Consider the following 20450-nt stretch of genomic DNA (forward strand, 5'->3'; position numbering starts at 1 on the left):
ATTAAATTCAAAAGGGAGGAAAAAATGCTTACCGCACAAAGCATTTATTTTTATTGTTTGGACAAATATTTAAAGATAATTAAAATCCCAAAGTTAATTTGGATTTAGACTATATAAGACCAGTAAAAAACAAAAAAGAAAAAAAAACAGGACGCTTATCAAATAAATGTTGCCTGTAAAGACTTTCTGGTCTTTTGTTACACTTTGTCCATGTTAAATCATGAAGAGGTTTCTTTTTATTTTATTCAAGGAGAACCTGAGTAAAAACAAAATGTGTTTGAATTTTGTGAAAAAGTAAATGCCCCCTAAACCTAAATCCTGCTTTGTTATTACTTGCATTCAGTCTTTTACAAAATTGTTTTACTTCAACCACAATAAATGGTTTTCAAGTAATAACGGCTTGTTATCGGTCATGCCGATAACAAGCCGTTTGTACATTGACTAGGCCATTGCACAAACAGTATTTTGCTCGTTTTTGAGCCACTCACTGAACTTCCAAAGTCTTAGTAATTACTTTGTTAGATTGCAAAAACTTTATTTCTGATCCAAACCTCAATTTCTCCAGATTGAGGCATAACTGCCTTGCTTTTTGCTGTCTTTTAACCTGCTTCGTGCTGTCATACAGGTCCTATTTAACATGTTTTATTATTCTACAGGCCAGGCAGGAAGCAGGCATGTGTGCCAGTTAGTTCAGGATTTGACAAGGGAGGCAATTATATTTTCACATTGGGCCAACTGGTTTGGAAGTTTGTGAATAAATAAAACTCTTTACTCAGGTTAACTCACGTAACAGTTGCAATATAATTGTCTGCATAAGAAATATACGAGCCTTAATTCATTTATCTTTATTAAGTCAAATTAATTTTTCAATTATTTTCAAATTTATCAGTAAACTTCCACTAGAGGAGACTGAGGCTCCCAGAAGAGTATTTTGGGAGTCCCTGATCATTTGGTATATCACACTCCACTAATTGTTGTATGCAAGGCACACCGGCTCCATCCTGTTTCATTTTAAATCATACAGGATATGATGTTAAGATGGTGATCATCCTTAGGTTAATATCACACACACTAGAACGTTTTTCTAAAGTTTGCATGTCAAACTGGTGAAGGGAGTTTGAATGTCTTTGCACAGATCATGAGACTCCTTGTATAAAACGATCCTCGCTTCACAAAAACTCTACAAGTACAGTCAGTTTATGAAAGCACTGCTAAGCCTGAGGTAGGTACAACATTTTCAAGCTTGGTTCCAAACGACTCAAACATCGAGTGTGTCAAACTAATGAGATTATGTTCTTCAGCTCGAAAATAGAGACCACTGAAACTACATGACACCAAGTAGCTCAACTTCCAGTTTGAAGCAAAGAGAAGTGACATCCAATGCTTTCCTGACAGAAACACAAATCAAACGGGAAACCTTCAAAAGAAAGAAGCATCAACTGCTGAGTTTCTCTGCAAGGCAGGAGAGGCCACGGACACAGTGATTATAGTAGCTAACGGCTAACGCGCCGCTTTGTGAGTGATGTCACAACTTTATTGCGTGGCACACAAGGGATAGAAATCCTCATTGCTTGATTATGGCTTTTCATACTGGTGTTGCATGCTAAACAGGAGTAATCCCTACAGTAAAGATAATGAGATGTATTTTGGTCCATCTTAACACAGTGAAAACAGATAAGGAGTGACTGCAAAAGAGTGAAATTACAAGACGCTGAATTTGCAGAGCAACCCTCTGAGGCAGAGTTATTGGTGGCGGTGGGCCCCATATGGGTTCAGTGCAAGCATGATGGGGACTAACTGGGCCTGGGCTCTGAATGGGCTTCACATATAGGATCCACTTGGTCTGACTAGATACAACTCACATAGGCAGAACCAGCTGAGAGCTATAGCTTTGAGCTGAAATGGACATTAAGAAAATCAGTTGCACATCAGGGATCCATATGGGCCACATTTACATTTTTACCCATGAAGTCAACTATCCTGCATCAAACCTATAAATGATCAATATAGGGCCAAAATGTAACCCCAAAAAAATCCTCTATTGGCCCCTTTTTCTGCCCTTGTTGGCAGCTTGCCACCACAATCTTATACAAATTTATGAAACTAGTGATCATTGTGACTCATGGAGCTAATAGCAAAAATTCAAGCTGGAAGACTCCGCCCCCTCTGTTCGCCCATCGGCGTCATTATCATCTCCGACCTCAGCGCTGGTCCTCACCCGGCACGTCCAATCATCAATCAAGCTCTGCATAAAAGGATCCACACCCAAGCCATCAGCCGGTTCTCAGCTGCGTTCAACCCACCACCGCCCCTTCTCCATCCACATCCTTCGGCTCTCCAGGATAGCACCCTTTCCCGATCTCCACCACCAGTGTCGGGCCCTGGGGGAGAGCATCCCTAATCAGTTATCGGGATGTTCATCGAGTTCACATCAAATCTCAGCTCAAATCAGCTATCGGGGCCCGAGCGCCAAAAAAACTGTTATTCATTCCCGTCATTAAACCTTTTAATTGTTCCTTTTTCTCCGTCTGAGTCTTTCCAGATTGAAATAAGGATACACAAAGTCACGTATGGGTAGATGGAAAAATTAAAAACAAATTTCAACCACTAGAATCCAGTTTGTCCTCTGTTTGACTCAGTCATTTCTAAGCTAGCATAAACTTGAAATATTAGATTCTTACAGATGTTGTCCGGTTAGCTTTGGAACTAAAAAGACAGCTAACACAGTAACAGCTATCTCAGCTCAAACTTGGACCGTATTACACCCACAATTAAAAACTGTTTCTCCTGGCTGGTGGGTATTATAATAAAATAAATGAATTAGACAATGGGTTTAATGAGTCTTTAGAGTAAAAGCTAACATTAGCATAACCACCAATATAGCTTCCTACAAAAAAACCAAACTATATTTGGGATAGAAAAGCTTTTTGCACATTATTATGGGACCTCAAATAAAAAAACAAACAAGGACTTCATCTGTGAAATAGTTTGAGCTTTTACATGCCAAGTGAAAGAAAGGGCTTAAAACAGACAAACAAAGCTTACATGGGTCTGCACTATTGTGTATTTTTCTACTGTTATTTTATGCAGTTGTATAAGTGTTTGTGTGTTTCCTCTGTTTTATTGCTTGCTTTAACTAGGGCTTTTGTATCTGCAGTTTTAAAGGTCAACTTTATTAAACCCTAAGCAGGGCTTTTTTATGTTATTGGTGTGAATAAAAGCGGTTTATATAAATTCAGCATCACTTTATTTCTATTCAGTAGTTAAAAAGGAAAAAAAAAACATCCCAGACTAAAAAGTGGTATAAAAATGAGTAAAAAATGTAAATATTGATTAGGTCAAAGCTGGTTCAGGACAGATAGCGCCGTTAACGTCATACTGCTCTTCAGAGGTTTCTCCCTTCAAATGTAAAACAAAGTGTCTGCGAAGGTAATATGATGCTAATTTATAACTGGCTAACAGCAAACTATGTAACTATGATTCACACATGCAACTATTCAAAACCAGAAAAACAGAGCTACTGAAATTAATTTGATTTATCTCAATGTGATTGACATAAAATACCTGGACAAGGGCTAGGACTAGGGCTACCACCAGTAGCTCAAGCAGGGAGAGGACAGCCAGGCCACTGTGGCAACCACAGCTATTGTTTGTGAGCATAAAGTTTACCATGTAAGAAAATATTTACTTTTCAAGCTTTAGGAGTCAGTACAACATGTCTACTGATCTATGCATATCATGTTATGGTAACCATTCTCTCTGAATGATCCTCTTGTGTGTTTATTGTTGCTAACCAGCTTCAGCTGACCGAGTTTGATTGGAAGGTTTCCTCGGAAAGCCATTTTGACAGCTGTTAGTGGTTAATTGTTAAGCCACATTTGGTAAAACACCAAGTGATTATGTAGAGAAAAACTTAAAACTCTCTTCAAATATTGTGGTGACACATAAATTACAATATATATATATATATATATATATATACACACACACACCCACACATATATATATATATATGAATGCTGCCTGAAATATAATGTTTTGAATTACAGTTTTTGTCGCATGCTATCAGCTGAAGGTAGACTGGCCTCAACACAGAGCTTCTTAGCTCTCCACAGGGTGCTGGTTTGATAGGTCTCCATGCTACTGCTGTCACATAACATTTCTCCTAACATTCTTCTTCACCTAGGTAGATGAACAACAGAAATCTTCACCATATGAACTAAAATGCAAGCTGAGAATTTTGCTATAATTGCTACTGTTTTAGATGGAAGCTGTGACTCCTGCGCCCAGTGATCCAGATGTAGTCAGGACTCTTCTGCATCTTTCAGGTACGTTCTCGGCTCTATGTTCTCGTTGTTTTCTTTGGCAGAAATGGATAAAATTTCACACTACATGTCTGAAAACAGTTGGAAAATTGTAATATTTGCCCTTGAAAGCAAAGTTGTCATTCAGTCGTGGGTTTGAATGCTTTTTTCCTCGTGTGAATGACAGATGAATACACAATGGCTGTACATTGTTTGCAAATCTGACCTTCACCAGCGTTAATTTCTCGGAAAACCTGCAGCACGCAGTGAGACTTAAGGACTTCTGAAGTCAACTCACTTTCCAGGAAACATTTTAACCTATAAATAAATCACAACTCTTCAGAAGTTACGACTGCCTCAGCTTTTCAGTTCGACTCCATATACGGCTCTGAATTCCAAAACAAGACGTATTGCAGAGCACCTGTAAATTCAGCTGACAAGGGCTGCAGAGAACAGAGAGAAAATATGGAACATTCCGGAATATAAGAGAACCTTTTCTGTCTCAACAGGGCCTCGCTGCTCACCGGTATGCAGCAGTGCGACAAATGCTTAAAGGTGAAACTAACCGAGCTTAGACAGATATAGAGCAACTGAGCTGTGATGGAAGACGACGGCCATAAGCCAGGACAGCATTCGCACCGGGTAGAAATGTTTCTACCAGCTGGCTGTTTTCCTGACCCAGTGCAGAGGGGTTTCTCTAAATCTGCCATTTAAAAAGCACTTTGGTAAAGTTAGGCCAGGGGTAGAGGAGTCACTGCGTCACACTCTGGATGTCTGAGAAGGTCTGCGACTGCTGGCTGAGGTGCTTCAGAGCTCGCTGGTGAACTGTGACTGTTTGGTACGTTTACGTACACCAAAGTGGAACCGCATCGCTGTCTGAAAATAACCCGGAAGCCATGTGTCACTTAAAATGGGAAAAGATGAAGAGAGACAAACGGGAACATGGTTGTACCAGCTGCACAGGGAGGATGCAGAACAACAGTATACCAAGCAGCACAAGCTACCACATGATGATTTTCTGTAGTTACAGCAGTCAGCACTAGAAAGGCCAGACTTCCTCGAGTCATCAAATCTAAGGGCATAAACGGGTACAGTGACAGTTAGGGCAAAATTTATGAAGCTGTGAATAAACAACGTCTTGTAAATGTCTTAATTTTACTTTGTGTCATGTTACATCCATAAACTCTAATGGTTATTACTACTTAAACCTGTTTATTTTTCTTCTTCTTAGAAGCTGTTGTTGATCTCTGCTGTAAAATCTCAATACAGTGAAGTTTTTTGGGTTTTAACATGACGAAAGTGTGAAGAATACTTTTGAAAGGCACTGTATTACCTTTGAAAGTTGAACTTCCTCCAAGATCCTGAGGATCTCTTGGCCTTTGTAGTGCTAACTTCACTAATATTCTGAGAACAGCAGATGGACAACTGGATTAATGCAAAGAAAAAACACAAAGCCGAAGTTTGGAAGAGAGAGGAGACTCCGTTACAGATGAAGCTATTTTTTTCTCTTTTTTTCCCTCCCCTTTTTAATTTTTTTAGTCTTTGACCTGACGTCCAACGTGAAGCTCGAGGGGGACGGAGCTTCTTCAGTCAGAGAAGAGGCTAGCGAAGGACTGCCGGAGGCTGCGGATGGTCTCGGCCTTGGCCTCGTCATCAGTCAGGCTTCCCCGTAACGTCTCTGTGAAGGTGTTGGTCAGTGACTGGGATTTGCTGCACAACAGAAAGAACAACGGTCAGAACTGGGCAATGAGGAAAGGGCACCGACAACCCTTCATCTAGTTTGAGAAGAGAATCCTGCAAAGGACAGAGAGGGGAGCGGAGAAGGCGACTGAAGTATCCCCAACCGAATTTTTGTTGGTTTTATTCATTTTGCACTTTTTACACAATTGATTACAGACATGAAGAGATAACAAAAGGCCAGCGCTCTGCAGTTTGGACTTACTTGAGATGAGGGGACTGTTTCTGAGATCCAGGCCCAGAGGAGGCTGGGATGGGACCAGGCTGGAAGGCCTGGCTGGGAGAGGTGGTGGCAGAGCGCGCTCTCTGAGGCGAGCCCTGGGCCGACTGCGACGGAGAGGCCGAAGCAGAGCGGTGTCCGCCTGGAAACACACGTTGTGTTTTACCTCAGTGTGTCGACAACAGGTCAGCCGTTACTCTGAGGATTAAACTCACCTCGCCTGGGCTGAGTGGTCTGAACATGGAGGGACACAGAGAGAGAGAAAGGTTACGTTTTTGGAAAATAAATTTTAAAAAAATCCACTGAATCTTCTGGGGGTCTGATGCATTGCTATAGCAACAGCAGTTAATTAAAGGTCTAGTGAGTGAGACAGACTGACATCTAGTGTTTTGCATCCTAAGCTGCAACAAACTGAGCACCTTTTAATCCAACTGCAAAAAAAAAATTACACTCATAAAGAAATGTATTAAATCCCCTAGTATTACAGTACCGTTTATCATACACATTGGGAAAATATTGCTGAACTGTAATTTACTATCTTTGCAAAGTCCAAAAACAGATGGTTGAGATTGTTGCTTTTAATGCTCAAAATGTTTTTTCGTATCATCTATAAATGCTGCGCTTGTTGTTCAAAATATGACTGAATACAAACAATGTGAGCTGGTTAGTTGAACAGTTGCACTGTTTAATGTCACAAGTTATAAAGTAATATTTAATAATGTTACTTTTTATTTTTTTCATGCTATTTTTATATTTGCAATGCTGAATGCAGTGACAGTTTATGATTATTTCATATTTTTTATCATCACTTATATAATGATCACAATGAAGAGTTAAAAATATTGGGCTTTTTCACTGATAAGTACTCCAGATTGTTTTTACATCAATCTGTCCACTTAAACAGTCTGTGGGGATTCTTGATTATGTAGAAAATAAGCTCGGAACCTTAACACATTAATTTCAATTTATTGATTACCTGGAATTTCAGGTGTTAAAAATATAACACAATTTAATGACGTTTTTTTTTTCTTTTTACAAAGGTTACATAAGCTGTCATAAAAAATTTGTATGTTTCTTGTACAACAGACATCCGTAAACAAAATTGAAAATGTTGCTTAGTTTGGCTAAACATACAGTAGTTTTCAATTAAAGTTTGATTAATTAATTACAGTACTTGCAATAAACTTGATTCAAAATTTGAACCAAGTCTCACCATTAGCAGAAAATCAAAATCATAATTATTGTAAGTCAATATAGCTTGACTTTATAATTCCTTCAGAGAAACACATATGTATTGCAGTAACAACTGAACATGTTAGCAAACTTCTGTTTTATTCCATTTTGACTTTTTGGCACTAAAACCCATCTATATTGAAATGAATTTTATGATCTGAAACATTTCAGTTCAACACAAAAAATTATATCAATTACAAAAGTCAAATCTATCAGGGTTACTTTTTTTATTTTTATTTTTTTTTACAGCACTATATATGTTCATATAGTGGTTATCACATCCATTACTGCTTTATTAGTGAGCACTACAACCTTTTATGTCGTATTTAAAAAAAAAAAAAAAAAAGAAGTATTAGCATGAGTCGTTCTAACAGCTGCATTTGTACCTTCACAGCAGAAGTCTGAGGTGTAACAACTCCCAGCAGCACCTGCGCCATCTTGTTGATGACCAGCTCTGTAATGAGCTGTTTGTCCTCCTCCACGTGCTCACCAATCAGAGGCATGGAGCTGTCCATCACCTGCAGACAGGAAATGTTAATAAAACAGTATTAACCCGCCACTAGATGGCTCTGTTGTATCACTTTGATAACTCAGAGTTGAGTGACAGTGAATAAAGTCAACATAATAAAGATGAGTCCGTTTTTCAGGTCACACGTACGACTCTGCCGTTGAGGTCAGAGGATATGAGCTTTACAACCCTCTGCAGACCTCAAGTCCAATTAAGAGCCAGGTGGGATCGAATCCTCTGGATGTTCCCATGCGCTGCTCACCAGAAAGGCCCTCAAAGTGGATATGTCCCAGTATGTCCTCCGAACTGGGACAATCACTTTGGTTTCCTACAGTAGTTTTTATTCGGATACAAACTGGAGTTACCTCGCATAATTTCACGTTTTTTTTTTGTTTTTTTTTTTTGCCTTTCATTTTGCTCTAATAATGACTTTCACGGACTTAACTCCATATTTACATGCCTCTGTCATTTAGGAAAACTTTAAACGAGCTTACAGTTCACAAACCTAAAATAGGTTACTATTACCTTACAGCGTAAACATTCAAGTCAACAAAATTCCGAAGCCCTCAGGTCATAGAGCCGATGTACGGACTGTAGGAGACCTGGAGACCTGATGACTTCTTCCCTACAAACCAAATCAAGTACCAGCGGGAAATGGCGACTGCTGGTTCTGCTGGTCCTGCTGGCACCGCGGCCGGCTGCGACGCCGATTCCGGTCACACCGCGCCCCGGCCGCAGGCTGTAAACACGGGTGCGGGCATGGATGCGTGTGCCGGTCCTCTGGCTCACGGTGTTTACCGAGCACAGGCCAGTCATGTGTTACAGCCTCGCTAGGAAACTCCTTGCTGTGGCTTTTATTGGCGCTTTTGGATAAATACTTTCTCAAGAGGGGTCCTATACTGTTCTAAACAGTACAGGACTGTTGTTTGTTCAAGTGCTACGTGACTTTTACAAGCATAAAAATAGAACTGGAAAAAAGAAGAAGAAGAAAAAAAAACAGCTAAGTGATGGATAAATTGTTACTGAAGTAGAATGCTGAACCTATCTGGGCTAAGATTTTTCTTGTGCCTTGGTTCAGACCACAAACATTTATATGAAACCTTTAAAAGCTTAAAGTAGCAACGTTAATTTGAACTATTATCTGTTAAGACTATAAAGGAGGGCATTAAAAACCTGTAGACATATTCAATAAATTTGAAAGTGCTTTCTGATGAGCCTCGTTTGTCAAACTGAATGTTCCTTCTAAACCAACAAATGGTAAAGCTGCAATATATAACTTTTATAAAATTTTTTTTGTTTGTTTTTACATATTAGTTGAAACTGTTGTAACAGTATATAAGACAGACATTGTGTGAAAAAACATGAGCTCCTCTGCCTTTTCCTAGTACTAAAACAAAAACAATCAGAGCCAGGAGGTCAGTTTTAACTGTCAATCCTCCCCCTTTGCTCTCCGGTACCTTGCAGCTAGCAGAACATGTGAATGCTATCCTAGTTAGCATGGCCACCAATGACAGCGGATAAGCAGTTGTCCTGAATGGTAAATTGTTTCTCTGCCATTAGCACAGTTAGCATCATTGATTGATGGCGCTAAGACCCTCCTCCTGGCTCGGATTGGTTGTTTTTGGTTGAGTGTGGTGCATTCCTTCAGATGGTAACTCACGGAGGAGATCAATGTTTTCACAGATTATCTGTTCCATATTACACTGTCAAGCACGACATGGTGACAGTTTTAACAAGTGTGCAAAAACATTCTTACATATTCCACCTTTAAGCAGGTATTAAGCAAACTTCATTAAACTCATATTTCTGTATTGTTTTTCTTCTGTTTGACATGATGTAATCTTACATCTGTGTTTTTATTAATAATAATAATACAATTATAATTTTATTAATTCATTTCTATAAGCAGAAAATCATAATTACACATGCACCTACATGAAAATTTAGGGTGAATATCAATATACGATATTGCCAATAATCAATATTTACAGATATTTTATATATCCATATATATCCACAATGTCACATGCTGTTTTTATTTTAATTATGTAAAGCACTTTGAAATCCCTTGCTGCTGAAATGTGCTATACAAATAAAATTTGATTGATTGATTGACTGATTGATTGATATATATATTTCTTCTAAGGCTAGGAATTGAATGCATTAATTTTAATTAATTACGTAGATTTTAATGCATTCAAAATTTTAACACAATAAATAACTTTTTTTTTTTAAATAAGGGTTCCAACAGGAACCTTTGTGTTCACACGTTTTCTCTACACCAATGAGTCTGATGTACAAGCAGGATCCGTTAACAACAGTGAAGAAAAGCAAAGCTGCTTATCTTGGTCCACTGGGGTTTTTGTTGCCTTGTTGCCTCAAAAAACTATTTGATGGGACACTGAGTTGGCCAAGCTTAAAGTACTTAAAAAACGTAACAGTTTTTCTTTTTAATTTCTCAAATAAGGTTAAAATTTAGGAGGACTTCGTCAGGTAGCTGGTGTAGCACGTGGATAATGATAGATTGGGAGTACATGGGCTAAGTATGGAAAGATCTGATGGGAAAGTGGTTTTGGAGGGAAGAGACACAACCGAAGACATAAAGAATCATGAATGCAGAAAAACAAAAACACAATGTGGGAAACTGAAAGCACTGAAGCACAAATTAGAGTAATTCTTTTCCTGTTTGTGCCCATTTTCTTGGCAAACCTCTGGTGGTGAGGAGGGGTGTGGCACTGTGTTTTGGTCAGTTAAGTCATTGCCGCACAGGACCGAGCAGAGGCCTGGCAAACCGTCCCCAGGCTCCACTTCAAACAGTGTGTGGTGGCAACTGGAGCCGGGATCCACCCTGCTGATTTATTAGGATCCAGAGTCATGCAGCAGAAAGCTGGGGCCGCTGCTGGAACACAGAGGTGTTGTTCTAGGCTTTCACAAAGCAGGAGAAGTCCGTCTGTCTGGACAATGCATTCTGTTCCATGGGAAAGTTCCTGGACACTTTTATTTTGGAACTTCATCAACCGCAATTGATGAGAATTCTCTTGGCATTATAGTGGAATCCTCTTTTGACACTTTAATCCTCAAAGCATTTTTACACCCTTTTTGAAATGAAAGTTTGTTTTTTACTTAAAAGAGTTAGACATACAACAAGCTGCCAAGCTGCAGTGAGCTGGTTGCATTGATGTGCACACCTTTAAACCAACACTTTGTTGAATCACAAGATTTTCCTGATGGTTTCATTTGTGTCCTTTTGACGGAGAAGTTCCAAAAATTTAAATAAGGATACAAAAACTCCAGACATATTCAGCATACACATTGTGGACCCTCATGTATTCGTGGGGTTAGTAATCAGAATCCCCTGTGCACAGCTAAAATGCTTAAATACTTGAAACCTAAGATCTTTTTTTAATAGTTGAAACGTCAAATGTACTTTATGTGCATTAATACACACGTTGCAAATAGTTTTAGCCCTACTGCAGAAGCTAACATTGACCGTCTTCATAGCTCCAATCTTAGGGGTTTAGCCAATCAGCAACAAGGAAAATGAATGATACTCCTGGATTGGCTGCTTATCAAAGCCCAGCCAAGTAGCCAATCTTGGTATTTCACCACATCAAGCTGCATTTTATTTTCAAATATTTTAAATAGAGTCATTTATCCATAAATAATAAATAAAAATCCTGAACCACAAATAGACAGTGGTCCATTGTCTCATCATCAATAACTGGAGAAATGATGAACCATATTTTTAATGAACCTGGATGTTTTTCCAGAATGGACAAAAAGACAACATGGAAACCAGTCAGGGAGGTCAGTGAGGCCAAAAACTTGACTGTTAGCATTTAAACAAAAACAATGCTTGGCAGCACAAAACAAACAGCACACCCATGTTCTCGTTCCACTTTTAAGCAGAGCTGTGGAAAAATTGAGTAAGATTGTGCATATCTTTGAGAGTCCTGGCATTACTGCAACATTTAAACATGTTTCCACATTAGTCCTTAAAGTATCAAAATGTAGCTGAGCTATCACTTGTACCATTTTTGGAACGTTATAAAGTTCTTATCTGGACACTTCTTAAAGTTTCAACATTGCATCATTGTATTTATTCACTCAGCTGTCCTGTGACACACTAAACTCAAGATTTTGTGACACGTCTTTACAAGATGATTAGCAGAAAAAAAAACGTCATCAGAAAACGTCACATTAAAAGTGGATCACTTTCGATCCAACAAAAAAGTATTTAAGTGTTATCTAAACCAAGTTGCTATGGTTTTGTTACATATGGCTAGATAAAGAGAGCAGCTGCATTTGTAAACATGGTTGTTCTGGTACTAAAGAATAATGGACTGGAGTCCTGGTCGCCAGTTGGGCCATAAGCGCCACCTATAGGGCCACAAAGAAACGTTACATTTTACACCTGTGAACCAGAAGGGGAACAGGATGGCGAAGATTATCAAAAAAAGCCACTGAGACACCGAGCGTGTATGAGAGACTCAGTAGCAATGCTTCTTTAGGGAACTTGGTGACAGTAATCCATGAGTCAGTCGTTTAACAATCTCCACTAAGTGGATGAAGATTTTCAGCCAGCTGCTCGTCTGTAAAAAAGCTTATGGAGAGTTTTTAAAACAAAGAAGCATGATGAAGCTGGTTCCAACCGGCCAAAAAAGGAAGAGTTTGTACAAGTTCAGTCCCGACTTTATGGAGTATGACATTATAAACGTAGTCCGAGCAAAGAGAATAGTGTGTCGGGTGTGGATTATTCAACCAAGCATGAAACCTTCAAAACCAGGGACAGCCTGCCGAGTTGCTTCAGTAAGCAAGTCAGAGACCAACGTGCAGAATGTGCAGAGGATGGAGCTTCTTAAGATCCTCTGACCTGACAGGAAGTTCTCACCACAACGCCCATGCTCTGGTTACAGCACGGACCTGCTTTTGTCCTTAAAGGAAGTGTCATGATCTAAAGGTGTTGGAACTTTAGTTTCATTTGTGGTTCTGGTTTGTGATCACATCTTTATTGTTTACGTAGATCTTCCATTTTAGTTCATTCCTGGCGTTAGCTTAGATTGTGTCTTCGTTTCCGCGTTGTACTTATTTACTTGGAGTTCGTTTCAGGTTCTGAATTTAAGTTTTCTCTTCATTTCTCATCGTTCCCTCAGTCTGCCATCTCGTCCTCCTTCCCAGCTGTTTCTCATTTTCACCTGTACCTTGCCCTTTCTCCAGCTGCATCTACTCACCTGTGATTAGCTCCTCTGGTTCTCCTGTGATTCTCCGCTCCATCCTCAGTGTTTGTATATCTTCCTTTCTGCACTGTTCTCCATGTGTTCCTCAGTCTCTTCCCATTTCCCAGCCAGTTTTCTGATCTTTCTTCCTCATCAGTGTCTTCCCACAGTCCTTTGTTTATTTTTCAAATTAAAACCTCTTTACTTTCTAAATCTTTTTGTACTTGAGTCCTATCTTTTACACACCATGACAGGAAGGCTGTAAAATCTGAAGATTTCTGCTGAGAAACCGGAAGAAACATCTGAGGGATTTTGAAGTGTTTCTCAAAGAGACGACTAAAAATAGTAAAACAGAATTGAAATTAACCAGAAGTCCTAAGCATCACCATTCAAGTTGACGCATTAATAATGCTTTTTATTTTAATACTTCCACTATCAGTTTTCACTATAAATGAGATGGAATGCTACTTGATTTAAGATAAACCTGATAAACTACAATTTACTGTTTACTGAGATACATTCCTTTTAAATACGTATTTCTGCAGAGAACTATGTGAAAGTACACGACTGTTTCTGTTCAGGTTTTACAATAGATTGAACTTTGGAGGTCTTTGGAAGTAAAAATCTGGAGCGAGAAACCAGATTAAAGCATTCGAGTAGAATTCAGACTAAAGTCAATGTTATTAAGGATTAAACTGTATTAAATTACTATGACATTGCATCTCTGTGCGCAACTCTAACATCATTTAGCATTACATCATTCTCATATATGACGTTTTAATTCATGTCACATGGCCAATGTATTAAATAAACCCAGTTCAAACTGCGTGGAGCGGCGGCTGCTTATGCTGAGCCAAGTCACGTCTTCCCTTCATGAGGTGCCACAAAGTTGCAGTTCGCAGCAGATTTAATCAGCAGAAGTCAACCGAGAGCTTCTGAGCGGCTCATTACTTTTTACGAGGGAGAAGTGTCACCGCCTTTGTCTTGAACTAAAAACAGAATCCAAGGCCGATGCACCGACATCTCTTCTGCGGTTTGCTACATTGCATCATGGGACGTCCAGATGGGGCTGGACAGGGCGGGGTAGAGCTGCTACTTCGCTGCGTAACCGCTTTCTCCGTCCAAAAACTTTGAGGCAACGCTTCTCCAGGGAGCTGCAGGGTATTCGCTGAGACAGTCGGAGTGCTTTCTCCACGGCTGACCTCACCCAGCGGGAGATAGAGAGCAGGGTGACGTCCTGCTCTCGGGCTAAATACGGGCGAGTCAGACTTCAAGGCAGAGCAGCAACTAGGAACTGACACCGTCCAGCTGCTCGTCTCGAGTCGCGTTTCCGTTACAAATGTGCACAAATCTTTGTCGATGTTATGCTAACGTCGAAAAAACAGTTTCACAATTGCTGTGTGTCAGTTAGATAAAGAAAGGATATTAAAATCACACGTGAATAAGTTTGTTCATGCAATAGGTCATTAATATTGTGTTAGATTAATAACTCAATCATGGCTCTAGCCGTCAGAGGAGACATCAGTGTCTTATTCAGGCTTTGGCGCAACAAGCCCAGCCTACTTGGCAGTGGTTGCGTATGCGTTTTAGGAAAATTGTAGTCAGCATTTTACAGAAGAGTTTTGGATTCAACATGTTGGAATGATTCAACTTTTTCTGAACCGTAGCAACCAAGCAAATGAGCTGGCTAGCAGAGCTTGCTGACAACTGATGCCGTCATCCAGAACATGTTACTGTGCTATATTATCTTAAGCTAAGCTGCTAGGATGTCATGATAGACATGAGACTGTCATAGGAACAGTCTTCAGTCAGAGGCCTTTTCAGCTTCGTTGCGAGACTGACTGCTACTGGAGATCCTTCCTGACCCCATTATCTTCATCACCATCCACAACTCTTTGAAGATACTTGGATAACATGAGTTACCACAACATTTTATTTCCCTGTCTAATGAATATTATAAGTATTTCTGAGTCGAACTGAGTCAAACTTTGCTTCAACAAAGTGTTACTGTAAGGGTGCGCACACTTCTATATCCTGTACAAAAAGTATTAGGGTAATTTATCTGGGAGTTTTGTTTCATTACATAAAGTTGACATTTTTAACAGAACACATGGACAAAAAACTGTAAGAACTTCTAATTGGAATAAACAGTTAGATTTTGTTTTATGTGTTAAATGTCACTGACACACGGCTGCAGCGGCAGCCTTCCAATCAGAGGGTGTTGCTGCTGCAGCATTCCTGCAGCAGAAAGCCCCCAAACATCCAGCCGCTTCAGGGCCGCTCTGCTTGCCTCCGAGTCAAAACTGAAACTCCAGCAGAGTGGTAAACACACAGCGGGGTGACACAACCGCTCACTTCTGATGTTTTCATTGTGCTGACTGTGTTTGGTCTGCAGACTAATTATTCTTTCAAGGCTCTCTTGATCATGTGCCACCAAGTGTGGCTACACCCATGTCTGCTGTTTGTCACCACGGCCCCCAGATTGTGACCTTCCTACTTGTTGGTATAATCAGGAAAAAAAAAAAAGAAAACAAGACGAAGTCCAAGCTGATGTTTCCAACCTGCAGCTGTGAAAAGGTATTTGAACCTCTGAGCAGATTTCTTTTCTGTTTTTCTGTTACACATGTTTGAGATTGTCACATAAATATTAACATCGAGCTAAGATAAAATGAGCAAATACTAAAAACACTTTTTAAATGAGGATTTCATTAAGTAAGGAAAATCATGTATCTAAGCCTATGATGGGGGTAGTAGAGAAGGAGAAAAATTAAATTATGAGAAAAATGTTACACCAGAATAAAGCCATAATATTAACAGAATAAAGTCATTTAAAATAAAAAAAGACAAAATAAAGTCGCAATAATACAAGAATAAAATGATAATATTAGGAGAAAATGTTGTAGTAATGAGACTAAAGTTATATCATTTTGTGAGAAAAAAGTCATTTGGGAATTAAGTCATAGTATTAAAAAAAGATGAGAATAAAGTCATTATAAAACAAGAATAAACTCAATATTACGAGAAAAAAGTTGCAATATTATGAGAATAAGTCAAAAAAATATGAGGGTAAAGTCACGATATTACCAGAATTCAGTCCTATGTTAAAATGATTAAGTAATAATTTTATGAGAATTCCAAAGTGAATAAAAAAAAAAAAAAAATCAAATATGAATGAGGAATCTTGAGGACCATTTGAAGTTGAACTCTGGTATCTATTTTAGAAATAAGTAAATTCTTCATCTTTTAACACATAAGGATCAAATTAGCAGTAGCAGTTAAAACGACAGAGCTAAGAAGAAAAAAATCCCGAACTAGACGAGATAGTTACCTCACATCTTAAAGCTTATTTGCTCTCACAGCGACTTTTTCTTGGTCATTTTATAACTTTCTTCTGGGAACATTGAACCTTTATTATTATTATCTTTATTGTACGTTAGTCGGAATTGCATTCCAGGTTTTAGACGTTCGAGGGAAAACTTTAGACGCAGACGTCTGGTTTGATGATAGTGATAAAAAAACAAAAACAAAAAAAAAAACAGAAGAAATCCATAACTGGCCAATTAGTTTTTCACACCACTGTGAGTAAAAGTCCTGCGTAAAACGGCTCCCGCTGTTGCATAACGCAGCAGGTTTCAGCCGCCTTTTGCGTCAAACCCTTTCTTGCGTGTTGCTTTTCGGGAACGCACGCTGACCTCGATAATGTAGTCGTTGCCATCTTTTCCATGGACAGCCTTCACGGCGCAGATGTCGAGGCCACCAAACATCTCAGCACAGGAGTCCACCCACATGCGATATCTGGACGAGTCACACAAAACCCCCCCAAAAAAACAATTCAACAACCAGCAATGACTGGAGGATCGGAAAGTACACCCAGTTATAAAACAGCACGTCTGTTAGAACACATCCAAACTTCTCGGATTTCTACTCAGAAACTGACGGCAGCTATGAAATATCCAAGAAACACGTTTGTCTGTGACGGTGGACATTCTCGTGGGAAACTTCGGGGCGGCTGACCTGTCCGTCATTGCGATCTGCTCCAACATGGCAGAACCCGTGTTGGCCTTCCAGTTGCCAGAAATCGATGTCCTCCTAAAAATCCCCCCACCCCAAAAAAGAGAAACGGATCAGAAAAGAAAACAGCGAACCTCATGAGACAGCTATCACACATTCATCAGTGACGGTGACTGCCGTCCACACCTACCATGTTGTTTGTGTCAGGAGCCAGTTATGGGCCCCTGCTTTTATTGGTGAGACTGGAGGAAACGGGGGAATCAGATAAGTTCTATCTGGCTTTTCTTTTCTTTTCTTTTCTTTGTTTTTTTTTTTTTTTACTGGTAATTATCAAGATATGCAGACATGAAAATTAGAAGGGTGTTCACTGGAGCTTTTTGCAGCTTTCACGCTCGACAACTTTCTGTTGCTCCCAAATGGTGTGAGTTAAATAATACTGGAAAATGAAGTTGGCTACTAGCTTGTTCTGACATCAATACCAAGGACACCTGCAAGGCTACGGGCTAAAGCCAGGTGGATTTGAGAGGCATCTTATCACAGGGAGCAGATTTCAGGGTCTGTTCACGGGCTTTGTTTTTTTTCTTATTGGTCATGTTTGACCAATACAATCTCCTAGAAATGTAGGAGACAAACCAGACATTCTGGAAGAAAAATGTCTGGTTTGTACATCTTCTTTCTTTTTTTTTTTTTTAGTTATTTTTAAAGCCTTGCAGTCGTAACCACTGACATCACGACTGCAAGTGTTTCGGGGTAAGTCTCCTGTTACGTGAAGGTGTTTTTTTTTTTTTTTAAATATATAAAGTTTTTTTCAAAATACAACATACAGAACTCATACACAAGAGTATAAAACAAATACAGTATATATTTAACAGATTATTGTGTAAGGAAAAATATACTCTTAGCAGTAGGACAAAATGAAAACAAAGACAACTAAAAAATTAAAATGAAATAAAATAAAAACGAATCAGGGTAATTATCTAAATAACTGGCTACTCTGCACTGATTACCGTTTACACTTCAGGATGGTCCCACCTGTCTATAAAGGCTCAGGACTTTATAGACTCAGAGGCAGAGTGAGCATTGAGATCTATCTTAGGCTGAGCGAGAAGGTCCAAAAATGGCTGCCGGATACTACAGAACTTATTAGCAGAGAGCGTGATGTCATACTGCAACTTCTCCAAATGGAGAATCTCAGTAAATTCAGCTAACCACATTCTAAACTGAGGAATTGTGTCAGTTTTCCACAATTTTAATATTACTTTCTTGGCTATTACAATTTCACCCGCTGCAGTTCCTGAGTGAAAGAGAACATCCACATGAAGATGTTTTGACCTTTGGGATACTGTCTCCTCCAACCAGACTCAAATATTTTGCAGTCTTCATGGGTTTCCTTATATTTCAATCTATCCATCTTCTCATGACCTTTGACCAGCTTTCTCAGGCCTGTTGAAGACGGTACTGCCATGTTCCACAGTGGGGATGGTGTGTTTGAATTTTCCTCCAAAAGAATGGCAATGTTTTTGTTGGGCCATATAAAATCCTTATAAAGCACACTAAAATAGTAACATAAAGATATCTGACGAAGGGGAATGATTTTTTTTTTCAAGGCATTATCAGTGACATCCTGAGTCTTAAAAGACTTAAGAAGAAGACATTCTGCCCAGGAACTGCACTTGCATTAAATCGTAAAAACACAATCATCACCTCTACCCTTCTGGTAACGTTCATGTATTCCTCTTGAGACTTTCGTGCATCTGTTATCTCTAAGCTCTATCAGACTTTGCATCAAACCAAACGTAAAGTAAACCTCGTACATGTAAGCCTTGTAGTTGTTGCCGATCTTCTGGATGCGGATGTCGTACTTGGACTGGACGTAGGGCTCGGTGGTGGCGTAGGTCCCGGCCAGGGCCACCACGCTGGTGATGTCCTGGAAGTCCTGCTGGTTCTCCACTTTAATCTGCAGGAGAGAGGCCGCTCGTTAGCGAGGGGCTAATTACAAAGCAAGGCGCCGCTGCCAGAGCCGGCAGCGGCTGCTACCGAATCCCGCAGGAATCTAACACTCGTACACAGGCCGAGTAATGAAGGGTCCCTGGATGGAAACACGGCCAGGGGCGGCTTTGAACTACGTCACTATGGAGTTATTAGGCTGTGGACTGTAAACACAGACCGGAGGGAAATGATCAACTCTCAACACGTCTGCAACACGACATTCATTTTTCACAGCATATGTTCGCCTGGGAACTGTCCTTTAAACCATTTGTTTTCTGTTCAAATTCATGACACCACATCTCTGTTGAATGTAGGTCTGCACTTTGATTAGGCCATCTTATAACCTTTTCTTTTAAACTTTATTTGTTTCATTCACAGGTGGCCTTGTCCTGTCAATATCTTAGGTATGCTTGAGCTTAAACTACTCTTACTACTATAGTTGTTTGTTGGAGTCATGTCACATCAGTTTCTAAATGCCTGTTTGTAGGAGCATATTTTAAAGCTCTCATTATTGATCTATAATGCGGTACATGGGGTAAAATGAGTCATATTGATTTGTTTGTAGACTCCCTGAGGTTGTCACAGATCATCTTACTGATTGTTCCCAGAACTGGACCTAAACAAAGTCAGGCAGCATTTAGCTTCTGTAGTAACCAGATCTATCTCTAGTAATTTGTTATGTAGAATATGTGATGGAGGATGTGAGCTGAGTTGGATGATATAGCTCTAAAAACACTGTTGGAGAGAAAAATATTAACAACAGACCACATGTTTTGGCTGGTGTCCTTCCTCAAGGTCATGCAAGCCGAAACAAGTTGATCTGTTGCTATGACACTCCTTGTTTGTCTGTGTTTTTTTCTCCTTCTTTTAGATTTAAATGTTGCACTAAACGATGAAGGAAAGAGCATCTACATGAGAAACTATACGATTCTGGAGGTTCTCCGTGGTTTCTAAGGCTGTTCAAAGACAAAGTCCAAAAAGCACCAGTAAAGTCATATGAATTTTCTGGGTGGATCAAAGAGCTCCCGTTAGCGATGACGCAATAGAAGCAACACTAGGATAATAAATTGGGGGAAAACTGAACACGACAGAATGTTCCCAAAACTGTAAAAAAGGTTTCAAAAGCAGGGCGGGGCATTAATGTGATTCCACTAAACAGTGTTACTGTCAGAAGATGAAAATACTTGTTAAAACCAACAGCTGAAGCAGCTAATAAGTCATTTGGTGTCACA

At 39.5% G+C, this 20450-nt stretch overlaps 1 protein-coding gene across 2 annotated transcripts in view; it reads right to left on the reverse strand.

The window, feature by feature from the left end:
- Window positions 1-4263: 4263 nt before the first annotated feature.
- syn3 (synapsin III) overlaps window positions 4264-20450 on the reverse strand; it is a 102010-nt gene continuing 85823 nt past the window's right edge. For both annotated transcript variants that reach the window (XM_007573070.2, XM_016661195.1), the window contains exons 8-14: window positions 19044-19186; window positions 17233-17307; window positions 16911-17013; window positions 7881-8012; window positions 6477-6495; window positions 6247-6403; window positions 4264-6014 (exon numbers count right to left, since the gene is read on the reverse strand). In XM_007573070.2, the coding sequence (XP_007573132.1) occupies window positions 5891-6014; window positions 6247-6403; window positions 6477-6495; window positions 7881-8012; window positions 16911-17013; window positions 17233-17307; window positions 19044-19186 (753 nt within the window). In that variant the 3' untranslated portion in view covers window positions 4264-5890. The remainder of the gene's footprint in view (window positions 6015-6246; window positions 6404-6476; window positions 6496-7880; window positions 8013-16910; window positions 17014-17232; window positions 17308-19043; window positions 19187-20450) is intronic.

Source organism: Poecilia formosa, unplaced genomic scaffold, assembly GCF_000485575.1.
Source record: "Poecilia formosa unplaced genomic scaffold, Poecilia_formosa-5.1.2 Scaffold318, whole genome shotgun sequence".
Taxonomy (NCBI): domain Eukaryota; kingdom Metazoa; phylum Chordata; class Actinopteri; order Cyprinodontiformes; family Poeciliidae; genus Poecilia; species Poecilia formosa.